The 14594-nt window shown below is 43.6% G+C and overlaps 1 protein-coding gene and 1 pseudogene across 1 annotated transcript; both read right to left on the bottom strand.

Moving 5' to 3' along the window:
* Nucleotides 1-199: 199 nt before the first annotated feature.
* LOC112580168 (vomeronasal type-1 receptor 4-like) lies at nt 200-1445 on the bottom strand. Its single transcript, XM_025268350.2, has one exon. The coding sequence runs from the start codon at nt 1348-1350 to the stop codon at nt 388-390; it is 963 nt and encodes a 320-aa protein (XP_025124135.2). The 5' UTR covers nt 1351-1445; the 3' UTR covers nt 200-387.
* A 10180-nt stretch (nt 1446-11625) lies between these two features.
* On the bottom strand, nt 11626-14594 carry LOC112580352 (annotated as a pseudogene).

Below are 14594 nucleotides of genomic sequence, written 5' to 3'. Positions count from 1 at the left end.
CATCTACAGCTTGTTACAAAATAAATAAATCATGAGAATGGGGTGTCCAGCATGGCAACTACAGTTGATCACACTGCATTGCATTGTTGGAAAATGCTGAGGGATTCAAACTTTAAGTTCTCATCAGAAGAAGGCATTTGTACCATGTATAGGGAGGGATGCACAGATGGTAAAGGAGAATTGTGGTGATCATTTTGCAACAAATACAAGTATCCATATGGTGTAATATTACTTATTTATTATGACTAATGTAACATTACTTCTTCATTATGACTCAATTAAAAAACTTGGTACTGATTAGTTACAGGATAATTTCTGTTAAAATTCAAGCTGTCTGCTAAAGACAATAAATTTAAGGTGAGAACTTGAGTCATACCTGCTGACACCTCAAGAGCAGATCCTAGCAGTTCTAGGATCCCTGAGGAGCAGCAGGAAGGGAGAAATGGTGGGAAAACAGGAAAGCAAGACATCAGAGGTCTGTATCAACCATTGTCGAAAATCAAAAAAGGCAGTGATATAAAAAGCAAGAATAGAAGTCACCACATAGAAGACGACAAAGGTGACCACCAGCATCAGGGTGGTGTGGGCGGCTCTGGTCTCTGGCGGGCGTCTGTGGTGCCCAGTGGGGGTGTGGATATACTGCACCCTCTGGCGGTGTCTGTGCAGGAGAAGCACCATGGAGCCACAGGACCAGATCATGAGGCCAATAAACACGGCATCCGAGGTGGACCACAGGACGACAATCCCTGCATTGGGACTTGAGGATGAGCAGAACCAATCACCCTGCGTATCAGTATAATTGTGTCTGTTCGGTGAAGCAGTGATTTTCACAGGAACATAAATGTACATTAAAACACTGAATATCCAACAGGTGCAGCAGAAAGAACCTGTGAGCCTGGGGGCTCTTCCCCTGAGCAGTGACCTCCCTTCTCTCCCAGGGGTGAGAGTGAAGGACTGATAGGTGCTCAGGACGCAGGTGGAGCACAGGGAGGTGCTGTGAGCCACTTTCTGTAAATAGTACACACATTTACACCCTAGAGGAGACAGGGGCCTCCCTGAAATGAAAGCTGCCATTGTGTGGGGGATCCCCGAGGAGAGAAGAACCAAAAGGTTGGAAACAGCTATATGGGTGAGAATCGTGTCTGTGGGTCTCTTCTTGTGTCCAAATAAGACAGGAGAGATGTGGTAGAAAAAAAGAAGGCCATTGGCCAGAGACCCAACTCCCATCTGTAAAAGATACACGGTTTTCAGAGCTGCCTGGCTTGCAGTCACACGGACATCTTTCTCAAAAGACGTGGAGTGGCTGTCAGAGTGGCCTGGAGCAGAGGAGAGGCTGTGCGGTGATGCCATCAGCAGTCTTCTTATGGAACCAGCTAGGAAAGGGGGTCTCACCCGTCAACTCTCTTGAGAAAAAAAGATGCTGTCATACTCCAGAGAAATGGTTTCACCTGGAGACCATACATTTGACATTAGTCATACCTTTCACCATCACAAACTTTTATTTACTCCTATTGACTCATGTATTCCTGTTCTCCACACGTGTGTGAGCAAGGTCCATGAACATAGGGACCATGTCTGTCTCATTCAACAACATTGTTGAGCCATAATAATTTTTAAAATATATAACAAGTATATGAATAAGTGACAGGAGATAAAGACAAACTCTACCCCTTTAGAAAGATGACCCCTCAACGGTCATCTTGCTTATTACAAGAATGTGTCAGGTAATGCCACCAACATGGCAACACAGGAGGCTCCTTCCTCCCATGGACACAGCAAAAACGCTTATGCATGGATCAATTCCTTTGAGAGAAATGCAGAATGACTTGTACACATCAGATGACTTAGAAATCACCCCACGTCAAAATGGGTGGGAAATTCTGGGACACCTGCTCACCATGAACCACACCCCCAGCACAGAGCCTCCCAACCACAGTGAAACCCCCAATGCCTTGCTTCTCTGTCAAGCATCTGAACCTCATACAGCACCCTAACTTTTTTTTATTAATTTATTTTAATCGGAGGCTAATTTCTTTACAATATTGTGGTGGTTTTTGTATGCATTGACATCAATCAGCCACGGGTGTACATGTGGACCCATCCTGAACAACCCCCCACCAGGCCTGTCCCAGTGCACCGGCTTTGAATGCCCTGTTTCATGCATCGAACTTGGACTGGTCATGTCTTTCACATATGGTAATATCCATGTTTCAATGCTATTCTCTCAAATCATCCCACCCTCACCTTCTCCCACAGAGTCCAAAAGTCTGTTCTTTACATCTGTGTCTCTTTTGCTTTCTTGCATACAGGGTCATTGGTACCATCTTTCTAAATTCCATATATATGTGTTAGTATACTGTATTGGTGTTGTTCTTTCTGACTTACTTCACTCTGTACAACAGGCTCCAGTTTCATCCACCTCATTAGAACTGATTCAAATGCATTATTTTTAATAGCTGAGTAATATTCTATTCTGTGTATGTACCACAGCTTTCTTATCCATTCATCTGCCGATGGACATCTATGTTGCTTCCATGTCCTACCTATTGTAAACAGGGCTGCAATGAACATTGGGGTGCACTTGTCTCTTTTAATTTTGGTTTCCTCGGTGTGTATGCCCAGCAGTGGGATTGCTGGATCATATGGCAAATCTATTTTCAGTTTTTTAAGGAATCTCCACACTGTTCTCCATAGTGGCTGTACTAGTTTGCATTCCCACCAACAGTGTAAGAGGGTTCCCTTTTCTCCACACCCTCTCCAGCATTTATTGTTTGTAGACTTTTTGATAGTAGCCATTGACCGGCATGAGATGGTACCTCATTGTGGTTTTGATTTGCATTTCTCTGATAATGAGTGATGTTGAGCACTTTAACTTTAAGGCAGGCAACAGAGGAAGAGGCCCTCAGATCACTTAGTTCTAGTAACCAATGTGGATAGGCATTGCTGAGCCCCACAGGACTAAGAAAATAAAAGAGCAGTGGTGAAATGGACCTACTGGCACTGCCCATGGCCTCATCCCCGGGCTCAGTGCAGCAGGAATGGGCTGGGACACCCACCACCTCATCTGAGCTGGATGGCACACACTAGCCACTGCTGCCTGGAGCTCTGGCATCTAACCCTGCATCCAGCGGCTGATGGGGATGCTCTTGGGGGACTGAAGGAGCAAGTGGACACTGTTTCCACAGTCTCCCTCTGGCTTGATCCAAACATAAAATCAAGCCTCCAGCATCTGCCTGGAAAGGGCCTATCCACACATCTTAGGCCCCAACCTTTGTGGCTGACCCCCAAAGGGTGGACCCTCCAATCACCTCGCCCCAACATTCAAGGGTACTCAGCCTACTGGAGTCCCACAGGACTATGTAATACAAAAAAATCAGTTTTCACTGGTCACACATAGGCCTAAAGAGCAGGGATGGAAAAGACAGTCCAGGGAAATGGAAAAGAACATAGGAGTAACTGTAGTCATCTCAGACAAAATAGACTGTAAGCCAAACATGTAACAAGAGACAAAGGAGGCCATTCCATAACCACAAACATATCAATTCATCAAGGAAATAGAACATTGTAAATGTCTGTCAGCCCAAGCTGGGAGCACTTCAATATATTAAGCACCTGTTAACAGAAATCAAGGGGAAAATAGACAATCATACAATAGTAATATGGACATCAAATCTATACTCTCAGCAATAGAACAATCATATAGAAAATCTATAAAGAATCATTGGATTTAAACTACATATGAGATCAGATGTACTTAACCATCCAACAGCAGCAGAAAATAGTCTTCTCAAGTGTACGTGGACCATTCTCCGTGTGAGTCGTAACGTATTTAAGAAGACTGAACTCATTTCAGGCATCTTTTCCAACCACACTGATATGAAACTTCAAAACAATTGTTATATGGAAATAGGATAAATCACTAATATGTGGAGATTAAACTTCATGGATGAAATGAAAAATCAAAAAGAAAAAAGTTTTCAGATAAATCAAAGTGCAAATACAGATAACAAAAATTATGGAAAGCAGATTAAGAGCTGAACTGATAGTGATGAATGTCTATATGAACAAAGAAGAAAGGTCTCAAATAAACAGAATAGCCTTATGCCTCAAAGAACTATAAAAGAACAATGAATTCAGCCCAAAGGAAAGAAAATGTGAGGTTCACAGCTGAAATATTGGCAGAATTGAGAGGCGTTGTGAATTTGGTTCCAGACCACAGCAATAAAGTCAATGTCACGAAAAAGTGGATTGTACACATTTTCGGCTTCTCAGTGCACAAAAAGGTTATATTTGAGATTGCAGTCATCATCTTGGTGCATGGAGAAGCCTTCTATAAGTTCTCACTCAACCTCAGAGCACCTAAATGATAAAGCAAACATTACCAGACCAAAAGTGAGAAACACGGTCATCGTGGGGACTGCAATACCTCCACTTTCATCAGACAGAAAATGAAAACATAAAAACATTGGACCGAGCTACACATTACAACAGTTGAACCTTATAGACATGACCTGATCCATCTACCCATCAGCAGCAAAATACACATTCTTCTCAAGAGCACAGAACATTCACCAGATCAGAGCACGTGTTCAGACCCAAACAGGTCTTTTTTTAAAGCCTTTATTGAATCTCTTATACTATTGCCATTTTTTTTTTTTTACGTTTTTTTTTTTTTTTTTTTGCTGAGAGGCATGTGGGATCATAACTCCTCGACCGGGGGTCAAACCCGCATGCCCTGCATTGGAAGGTGAAGTCTTAACTAGTGGACCACCAGGGAAGTCCCCCAAACAAGTCTTTAACAGATTCAAGCCTGAAAACACATAAAGTATCTTTTCCAAACACAGTGATTTGAAACAAGTCGCCAATAACAGCAGGAGAGCTGGAACATTCACAGATAGGTGGAGATGAACAACCACTCCAGAACAAACTGTGGTCAAAGAAAAATCCAAAGACATTTTTGGACAACCATGAATGGAAGCACACAAACAGATTTCTGGGATTCAGCACAAGCTTCTCTAAGAGAGATGTTTTCACAATAAATGCCTAGATTAAGGAAAAGAAGATTCTAATAATCAAACTAACTTTTCACCACAAGGAACCAAACAAGACAAAACCCAAACTAAGGCAAAAGTTAGCAACTACAAGGAAATAAGAAAGAACAGAGTGGAAATAAAAGAAATAAGGGCCAGAAAAGCAATACACCTATGGCTGATTCATGTCAATGTATGGCAAAAACCACCACAATATTGTAAAGTAATTAGCCTCTAGTTAAAATAAATACATTAATTAAAAAAGATTAAACAGAAAAACAGTAGAAAAGACCAAGGAAACCACGAGCTGGCGTTTGGAGAGATGAACATTCGCCTGGTCACTGAGCACCAGCAGCAATGTGAGGAGGAAACAGTGACTTCAGGCACCTAAGGTGTTTCTAGCCCCACGGCCGCCCTCGCTCCTTTTTCCACCAGAGTGGTGGCATTCCTTCCCCTCAAAGCAGGAAACCCGTCCTGGCCTCACCTCCCAGCTCCTAGTCGCCCCTCTTCCTGGAGCCCCTCTTCCCACCGCCCCAGTGAATTAACTCCAGGCTCAGCCTCGTGGCTCCACCTGCTCAGAGTCACGTCAGGACGCTCTGCACCCACAGGTGCGTGGGGACTCAACTGGGAAGGTCACTCTCTCGGTGTAACAGCACCAGCTGGAAGCAACCTTTCTAAGAAAAAAAGCAGAGAACCCTGGAGCCCTATTTTCCAGCCCCTTTTCTGATGACAGAGCTCTGCTTTCACAAACCATATTTTAAAGGCAGTTGTGTCTCTCTTTTGCTCCTGATCATTCTTGCTACACTGGTTTCCTCGTACTGTCTTGGTTTTCTTTTCTTTTTTTACTTCTGTGAATAAAAATGCTTACAATACAGTGGAAGCACCAGGAGTTAATTCTGTTGTGTTGACAGAGGAGTGTGTAACTCATCACAGGTGAGCCCTGATCACAGCTGCTGTGTAGCCCAGTGCTGAGGGAGAGCCGAGAATGAGCTGCTTAGAGGCATCATCATGACCTGTGGGCAACGGGACTAAAGGAGCGTGGAATAAGGTGCCGGGTGGAGATGATCTGAGAAAGGGGGCAGGCGGGCTCCTTCCCCTGCAAACATAGATCTGTGAGGTCTGCTACAATGAGCAGAGTCTTTGTTACCAACAGGGAGGAGCTCAGTGACTAGATCATCCACGACTTGGCACACATTCCAGAGACCTATCCCTCCTCTCATCTTTAGAGACTCCAGGGCACAGGGATCTGCAGTGGACCACTTGGCTCTGCTCCCGGCCTGAGACACTCCCGGGCTCACAGCCACCCTCCACCCAGCAGAACATGGATGTGGGTGCTCAAGTGAGGCCGTGTTGCCCCTGTCCTGCCCAGTGTGAGTTAAGTCTTAAGTCCCTCTCCTGCTGGAGGCAATGTCTTTCCCAGTCTTTGCCCTGAGATTGAACAGAAGCAAACACTCACCTGGCTGGTCTTTGCTTCAGAGCTCTGTGTAGGGACATGTCACTCAGGATGAGCGCCGAGCACCTGAGGTCATGGTTATAGGGACGCTGTTTCTAGCCTTGGTCTCTGCACAGAGATTCCATTATCACGTCACCTGCTGTGTGGGTGGCACTGACTGCACGGGGAGTCTGGGGATTTCCAGTGAGGAGCGAATGTTATCCCCAGTGTACATCACCTTCCTTCTTGGGTGATTAAGGACACCTTGTGGCAATCAGTGAAAAGACCTGATGGGAAGCCAAAGAGCTGGCAGAAAACTTTTCTGTATTCCTTGTGGGAAAAGGGAATTCAGAGTCAAAGAAGTCATTGGGTATTATAGGGACATTTTAAGGCCCATCAATAACTTTTTAAACTGTACTTGTAATTGGGGTTATTCCTCAAAGCCTTATATATATTTGTTCTTTTGTCATGTTATAATAAATTTTATTTTGGCAACAGTTCTTTGAGATTTAATTCACATCCCATATACCTTATCCATTTAAGTACACCTCTCAGTGATCTTAGTTTATTCAGAGCTGTGGTCTCTGTTGTTGCTGTTTAGTGGCTAAGGCATGTTCAACCCCATGGACTCTAGCCCACCAGGCTCTTCTGTCCATGGGATTTCCCAGGCGAGAATACTGGAGTGGGTTCCCATTTCCTCCTCCAGGGGTTCTTCCCAACCCAGGGATCGAACCCACATGTTTTGCACTGTAGGCGGAATCTTACCATTGAGCCACCAGGGAAGCCCGTTGTGGTCTCTGCTGCACTCAGTTTTAGGCAATTTTCATCAATGTGAAAAGAAAACCCATATCCATTTGTTTGTTTGTTTGTTTCAGATGTTTTATTAAACTGTTTATTCTGTATTGAAGTGTAGCCAATTAACAGTGCTGTGATAGTTTCAGGTGGACAGCCAAGGGACGCAGTCACACCTACTGCATGCAGCCATCGTCCCTCAACTCCCCTCCCGTCCAGGCTGCTGCATAACATGCAATGCATTTTCATGTCTCCACAATAATGAGCATCACCGCTGGATCCCAGGTCTAGTGTGCCTATGACTTTATTTACAAAGTTCTGAGGGACTTCCCTGGCAGTCCGGTGTTAGGACTCTGAGCTTCCAGTGCAGGAGGCCTAATTTCCATCCCCGGTTGGAGAACTAAGATTCCATATGTCACGCAGCCAAAAAAAAGTTTCTTGGTGGGGATGGGGGTGGGGGAAAGAAGTATTTATCACTCCCATGTATGGAAAATTCAATAGTGCACATTCAGCCCAGTTTGGGAACCTGTTCTTTGACCCTCGCCTTTTCCAGCCTGGCAGTGGGAGCCACTGATTTTGGACCCAGGACACGGCCTCCCCAGTGATGCAGTATCTGTCACTGTAATTGATCCTGACGGCTTCCACCAGCTCAGCCAGAGCACCCTTGTGTTCCGAGCTGATGTGTGTGAGGGCAGCGGGGGTGCACGTCTTCCTGTAGACCAGACGTCCTAGCCTGACCTTCCCCTTCAGCCCCCATCTACTTTTTAATTAATGAATTTATTTTAATTGGAGGCTAATTACTTTACAATATTGTAGTGGTTTTGCTATATATTGACATGAATCAGCCATGGGTGTACATGTGTCCCCCATCCTGGACCCTCATCCCACCTCTCTCTCCATCCCATCCCTCAGAATCATCCCAGTGCACCATTTCCGAGCACCCTGTCTCATGCATCGAACCTGGACTGGCGATCTGTTTCACATAGGGTACTGTACATGTTTCAATGCTGTTCTCTCAAATCATCCCACCCTCACCTTCTCCCACAGAGCCCAAAAGTCTGTTCTTTACATCTGTGTCTCTTTTGCTGTCTCGCATATAGGATCATCATTACCATCTTTCTAAATTCCATATATATGTGTTAATATACTGTATTAGTGTTTTTCTTTCTGACTTACATCACTCTGTATAACAGGCTCCAGTTTCATCTACCTCATTAGAACTGATTCAAATGCATTTTTAATAGCTGAGTAACAATAAACTGTGGAAAATTCTGAAAGGGATGGGAATACCAGACCACCTGACCTGCCTCTTTTTTTTTTTTTTTTTTTTTTTTTTTTTTATTTTATTTTATTTTTAAACTTTACATAACTGTATTAGATTTGCCAAATATCAAAATGAATCCGCCACAGGTTTACATGTGTTCCCCATCCTGAACCCTCCTCCCTCCTCCCTCCCCATTCCATCCCTCTGGGTCGTCCCAGTGCACCAGCCCCAAGCATCCAGTATCGTGCATCGAACCTGGACTGGCAACTCATTTCATACATGATATTTTACATGTTTCAATGCCATTCTCCCAAATCTTCCCACCCTCTCCCTCTCCCACAGAGTCCATAAGACTGTTCTATACATCAGTGTCTCTTTTGCTGTCTCGTACACAGGGTTATTGTTACCATCTTTCTAAATTCCATATATATGCGTTAGTATACTGTATTGGTGTTTTTCTTTCTGGCTTACTTCACTCTGTATAATAGGCTCCAGTTTCATCCACCTCATTAGAACTGATTCAAATGTATTCTTTTTAATGGCTGAATAATACTCCATTGTGTATATGTACCACAGCTTTCTTATCCATTCATCTGCTGATGGACATCTAGGTTGCTTCCATGTCCTGGCTATTATAAACAGTGCTGCGATGAACATTGGGGTACTCGTGTCTCTTTCCCTTCTGGTTTTTTCAGTGTGTATGCCCAGCAGTGGGATTGCTGGATCATAAGGCATGTCTATTTCCAGTTTTTTAAGGAATCTCCACACTGTTCTCCATAGTGGCTGTACTAGTTTGCATTCCCACCAACAGTGTAAGAGGGTTCCCTTTTCTCCACACCCTCTCCAGCATTTATTACTTGTAGACTTTTGGATTGCAGCCATTCTGACTGGCGTGAAATGGTACCTCATAGTGGTTTTGATTTGCATTTCTCTGATAATGAGTGATGCTGAGCATCTTTTCATGTGTTTGTTAGCCATCTGTATGTCTTCTTTGGAGAAATGTCTATTTAGTTCTTTGGCCCATTTTTTGATTGGGTCATTTATTTTTCTGGAGTTGAGCTGTAGGAGTTGCTTGTATATTCTCGAGATTAGTTGTTTGTCAGTTGCTTCATTTGCTATTATCTTCTCCCATTCTGAAGGCTGTCTTTTCACCTTGCTAATAGTTTCCTTTGATGTGCAGAAGCTTAGCAAGGATTCTTCAATATCCGCAAATCAATCAATGTAATACACCACATTAACAAATTGAAAAATAAAAACCATATGATTATCTCAATAGATGCAGAGAAAGCCTTTGACAAAATTCAACATCCATTTATGATAAAAACTCTCCAGAAAGCAGGAATAGAAGGAACATACCTCAACATGACCTGCCTCTTGAGAAACCTATATGCAGGTCAGGAAGCAACAGTTAGAACTGGATATGGAACAACAGACTGGTTCCAAACAGGAAAAGGAGAACGTCAAGGCTGGATATTGTCACCCTGCTTATTTAACTTATATGCAGAGTACATCATGAGAAACACTGGGCTGGACGAAGCACAGGCTGGAATCAAGATTGCCAGGAGATATGTAGATGACACCACCCTTATGGCAGAAAGTGAAGAGGAACTAAAAAGCCTCTTGATGAAAGTGAAAGAGGAGAGTGAAAAAGTTGGCTTCAAGCTCAACATTCAGAAAACGAAGATCATGGCATCTGGTCCCATCACTTCATGGGAAATAGACGGGGAAACAGTGGAAACAGTGTCAGACTTTATTTTTGGAGGGCTCTAAAATCACTGCAGATGGTGACTGCAGTCATGAAATTAAAAGACGCTTACTCCTTGGAAGGAAAGTTATGACCAACCTAGACAGCATATTAAAAAGCAGAGACATTACTTTGCCAACAGAGGCCCGTCTAGTCAAGGCTATGGTTTTTCCTGTGGTCATGTATGGATGTGAGAGTTGGACTGTGAAGAATGCTGAGCGCCGAAGAACTGATGCTTTTGAACTGTGGTGTTGGAGAAGACTCTTGAGAGTCCCTTGGACTGCAAGGAGATCCAACCAGTCCATCCTAAAGGAGATCAGTCATGGGTGTTCACTGGAAGGACTGATGCTGAAGCTGAAACTCCACTACTTTGGCCACCTCATGCGAAGAGTTGACTCATTGGAAAAGACCCTGATGCTGGGAGGGATTGGGGGCAGGAGGAGAAGGGGACGACAGAGGATGAGATGGCTGGATGGCATCACCGACTCGATGGACATGAGTTTGGGTGAACTCTGGGAGTTGGTGATGGACAGGGAGGCCTGGTGTGCTGCGATTCATGGGGTCTCAAAGAGTCAGACACGACTGAGCGACTGAACTGAACTGAACAGAATATCCCATTGTGTATATGTACCACAGCTTTCTCATCCATTCGTCTGCCGATGGACATCTAGGTTGCTTCCGTGGCGTGTTGGAGGATAAGTGCTTTATAGCGTTGTGTTGGTTTCTGCAAGCAATGTGAGTCAGACATAGGCATGTGTGTCCCTCCCTCGTGAGCCTCCTTCCCTCCTCCCCCTCCCACACCCTTGCTCTGGGTCATTGCAGAGCACCGAGCAGAGCTCCCTGCGCTGTACAGCAGCTTTAGCCATCTGACACATGGGCGTGCACAGATGTCAGTGCCGCTCTCCCAGTCCGCCCACCTTTCCCGTCCCCTGCTTGCCCACAAGTCTGCTCTCTACGTCTGCCACTCTATTCCTGCCCTGAAACAGGCTCATCTGTACCATGTTTCAAGATTCCATGAATATGTGTTAATACACGATGTTTCTTTCTTTCTGACCTACTTCACTCTGTACAACAGGGCCTCGGTTCATCCCCCTCAGTTCAACTGACTCATGTTCAGGAATCCCTATCTTACTGAACCTGGTGGGGAGGGCGACCGCCAGCTCTGTGCTATTTATACACTAGGCCCTTATTAGTTATCTACTTATATACAGCAGTGTGAAAAATGAAGTAGATTTGAAATTGCTTCTAATCAATTATATTAAAAATAAAATAAGTCAGAGGCATTTAATTCATAAGTGTTTAAAAGGAGATTATCTATCGCTAAGAATACTTTTATTATTGGTCACATTTTAATACCTTTTCATACACTTTAATAGGAAAAACAGTAAGTAAAATAATGGTACTTTTAGATAAACATTGAAATAATTCACTCACATTAAAACAAATTCCATAAAAGTTAAAGGAAATTCTTCACATAAAAGGTAAGTTACACCAAAGAGGAAAAAACTTAAAAAAAAAAAAAAAAGAACTACGACCAATGGAAAACATAATCATATTGATACATGCATAAACTATACCTCTTCATTGCTTTTTTGGTATAAGACACAACCTGTTCAAGACAGAAAACTCATAGCATTAATTGTCAATAACATATGCCTGCATGCTAAGTTGCTTCAATCATGTCCAACTCTGTGACCTACTGAACTGCAGCCCACCATGGGATTCTCCAGGCAAGAATACTGGAATAGGCTGTTGTGCCCTCCTCCAAATCTTCCCCACCGAGTGATCCAACCTGCGTCTCTTACATCTCTTGCATTGGCAGGTGGGTTTGAAATAGATACACTACTTGGAAATCCATACATGATGGCTGAAACATCACTGAAAAAATAGCTATACCTTAAATTTTTAAAATGGGACTTAAATAATTACACTTCAAAAAGACGGCAAGAAAAAAACAAAAAGCAGAAAAAATAGATTGGACAAATACAAACAAACCTCAGGTCACAAAATGCAATCAAGAAAACTATATATTTAAGGGACAGATTTTTTAAAAAGCAACTTCTGGTCTGTCCTTCCGATTATATGATTCATCCAATCAATTAAGTTTATTGAGGGTCCACCATGTAAACAATCCAGGTTTAAAGGAGAAGCAAGCCATTGAACAACATGGATTTTCTGGGTAACACTACAGCATACTGGAGAATCAACAGCGAAATAAAGTTACAGGTAATATAGAAGAACACATTCTCTGTTTTCATGTGTGTTATCTTCATCTCAGAAGTCCAATCTCCACCCACACAAGACCGATATTTACGGAGACCTGTATTGGCTGTGTGTCACTGTGTCAGGTATCAGCCACAACACATGGAGAGAAAGTTTGTGGAAACTCTTGAAATGATCCTGAGAAAGGAGGTTTCTTTCAGACGGCTGCATTGGTCAAGACGGAAATTGTTTCCTCAATAACGATTGGTAGGTTTTTCGAGCAGATAATTTCATGCATGGATTTTCAGCTCTCCTAAGGCATCACTGGCATCCAGTGAACCTTCTCAATTCAATGGAGTTTATGTAGAAATGTGGTATTGAGTACTCAGCTGCTCATTCGTGTCCAACTCTTTGCAATCCCATGGACAGAGGAGCCTGGTAGGCTACAGTCCATGGGATTTTTCAGGCAAGAATACTAGAGTGGATTGCCATTTCCTTCTCCAGGGTACTGAGTGGAAACATCAAAAGGTATCAACATCTAGATATAGAATAAACAAGTCAAGGGAGTGTAGTGTACCTCATGGTGTCAATTATATTCATTGCATACTTGAAAAATCCTAAGAGACTTGACCTTCAAAGTTCTTCTGACAGGGACTTCCCTGGCAGTCCAGTGGTTAAGACTTCAAGCTTCCACACAGGGGTACAGGTTCAATCCCTGGTCTGGGAACTAAGATCCCACATGTTGCCCAGCCAAATAATAACCAAAAACTAACTAAATAAATGTGGCAAAATTCAGATCACAAGAAAATAATTTGTATCATCTGTGAAGGTGGAGGGATGGTAACTAGACTTACTGTGATCATTTTGGATGCAAATATCCATTCATTATGTCGTCTATATGAAATTAATATAATTGTACATCAATTAACAGATTATGATACTGAGGACTTAGAGAATAGTTACAATTATTATTGAAGGTGTCTACTAGATATTTAGCACTTTATCCATTCATTCTAACAACTCAAGAGCAGAACCTTGGAGTTCTAGCATCCCTCAGAAGAAATAGTGGGGAAACAAGAAGCCAAGACATGCGAGACCTGGAGCAACCACAGGCGAAAATCTAAAGAGGCACTGATATGGAAAACAAAACTGCAATTCAGCAGGTAGAAGACAACGAAGGTGACTATGAGCATCAGGATGGTGTGGGTGGCTCTGGTCTCTGGGGGGAATCTGTGGTGTCCAGTGGGGGTGTGGATATACTGCACCCTCTGGTGGTGTCTGTGCAGGAGCAGCACCATGGAGCCACTGGACCAGACCATGAGGGTAATAAACACGGCATCTGAGATGGACCACAAGTAACCTAAGCCTATGACATTACCTGAGACTGAGAAGAACCAATTATCTTAGGAATCAGTATAGTTATGTGTGTCCTGAGGACCAGTGATTTTCACAGGAAGGTAGATGTACATTAAGAGACTGAGCATCCAGCAGGTGCAGCAGGAAGGACCAGTGACCTTGGGGGCCCTTCCTCTGAGCACCACCCACTGCGCTCTCCTGGGGGTGAGAGTGAAGGACTGATAGGTGCTCAGGACGCAGGTGGAGCACAGGGTGGTGCCGAGAGCCACCCTCTGTACATAAAACACAAACTTACACCCGAGACCCGACAGGGGCTTCCTCAAAACAAAAGCAGCCATTGTGTAGGGAACTCCAGAAGACAGAAGAAACAAAAGGTTGGACAGGGCCAAGTGGCTGAGAATGGTGTGTGGAGGTCTCTGCTTGTGGCCGAGCAAGACTGGAGAGATGTTGTGGAACAAAAGGATGACATTGGCCAGACACCCAACTCCTATCTGTGTCAGATACGTGGTTTTCAGGGCTGCCTGGATTATGGTTCTCAGGGCATCTCTGTGAAAAGACATGGAGAGGACTTCGGAATGGCCTGAAGCAGACAGGAGACTCTGCAGACAGAGACACCAGCAGTCTTCTTACGCAACTAACAGTGGACAAGGATTCCCTCATTTTATTTCTCCTGAAAAGAGAAGATACTGTCATAGTCCAGAGAAGTGACTTTAACTGGATAACATGTTCCTGATACCAGTTAAGCATCCACCATTATTATTTTATATTTTTAAA

Source organism: Bubalus bubalis, chromosome 18 (assembly GCF_019923935.1).
Source record: "Bubalus bubalis isolate 160015118507 breed Murrah chromosome 18, NDDB_SH_1, whole genome shotgun sequence".
NCBI classification, from domain to species: Eukaryota; Metazoa; Chordata; class Mammalia; order Artiodactyla; family Bovidae; genus Bubalus; species Bubalus bubalis.
This window is presented reverse-complemented; position numbering and strand designations above follow the sequence as displayed.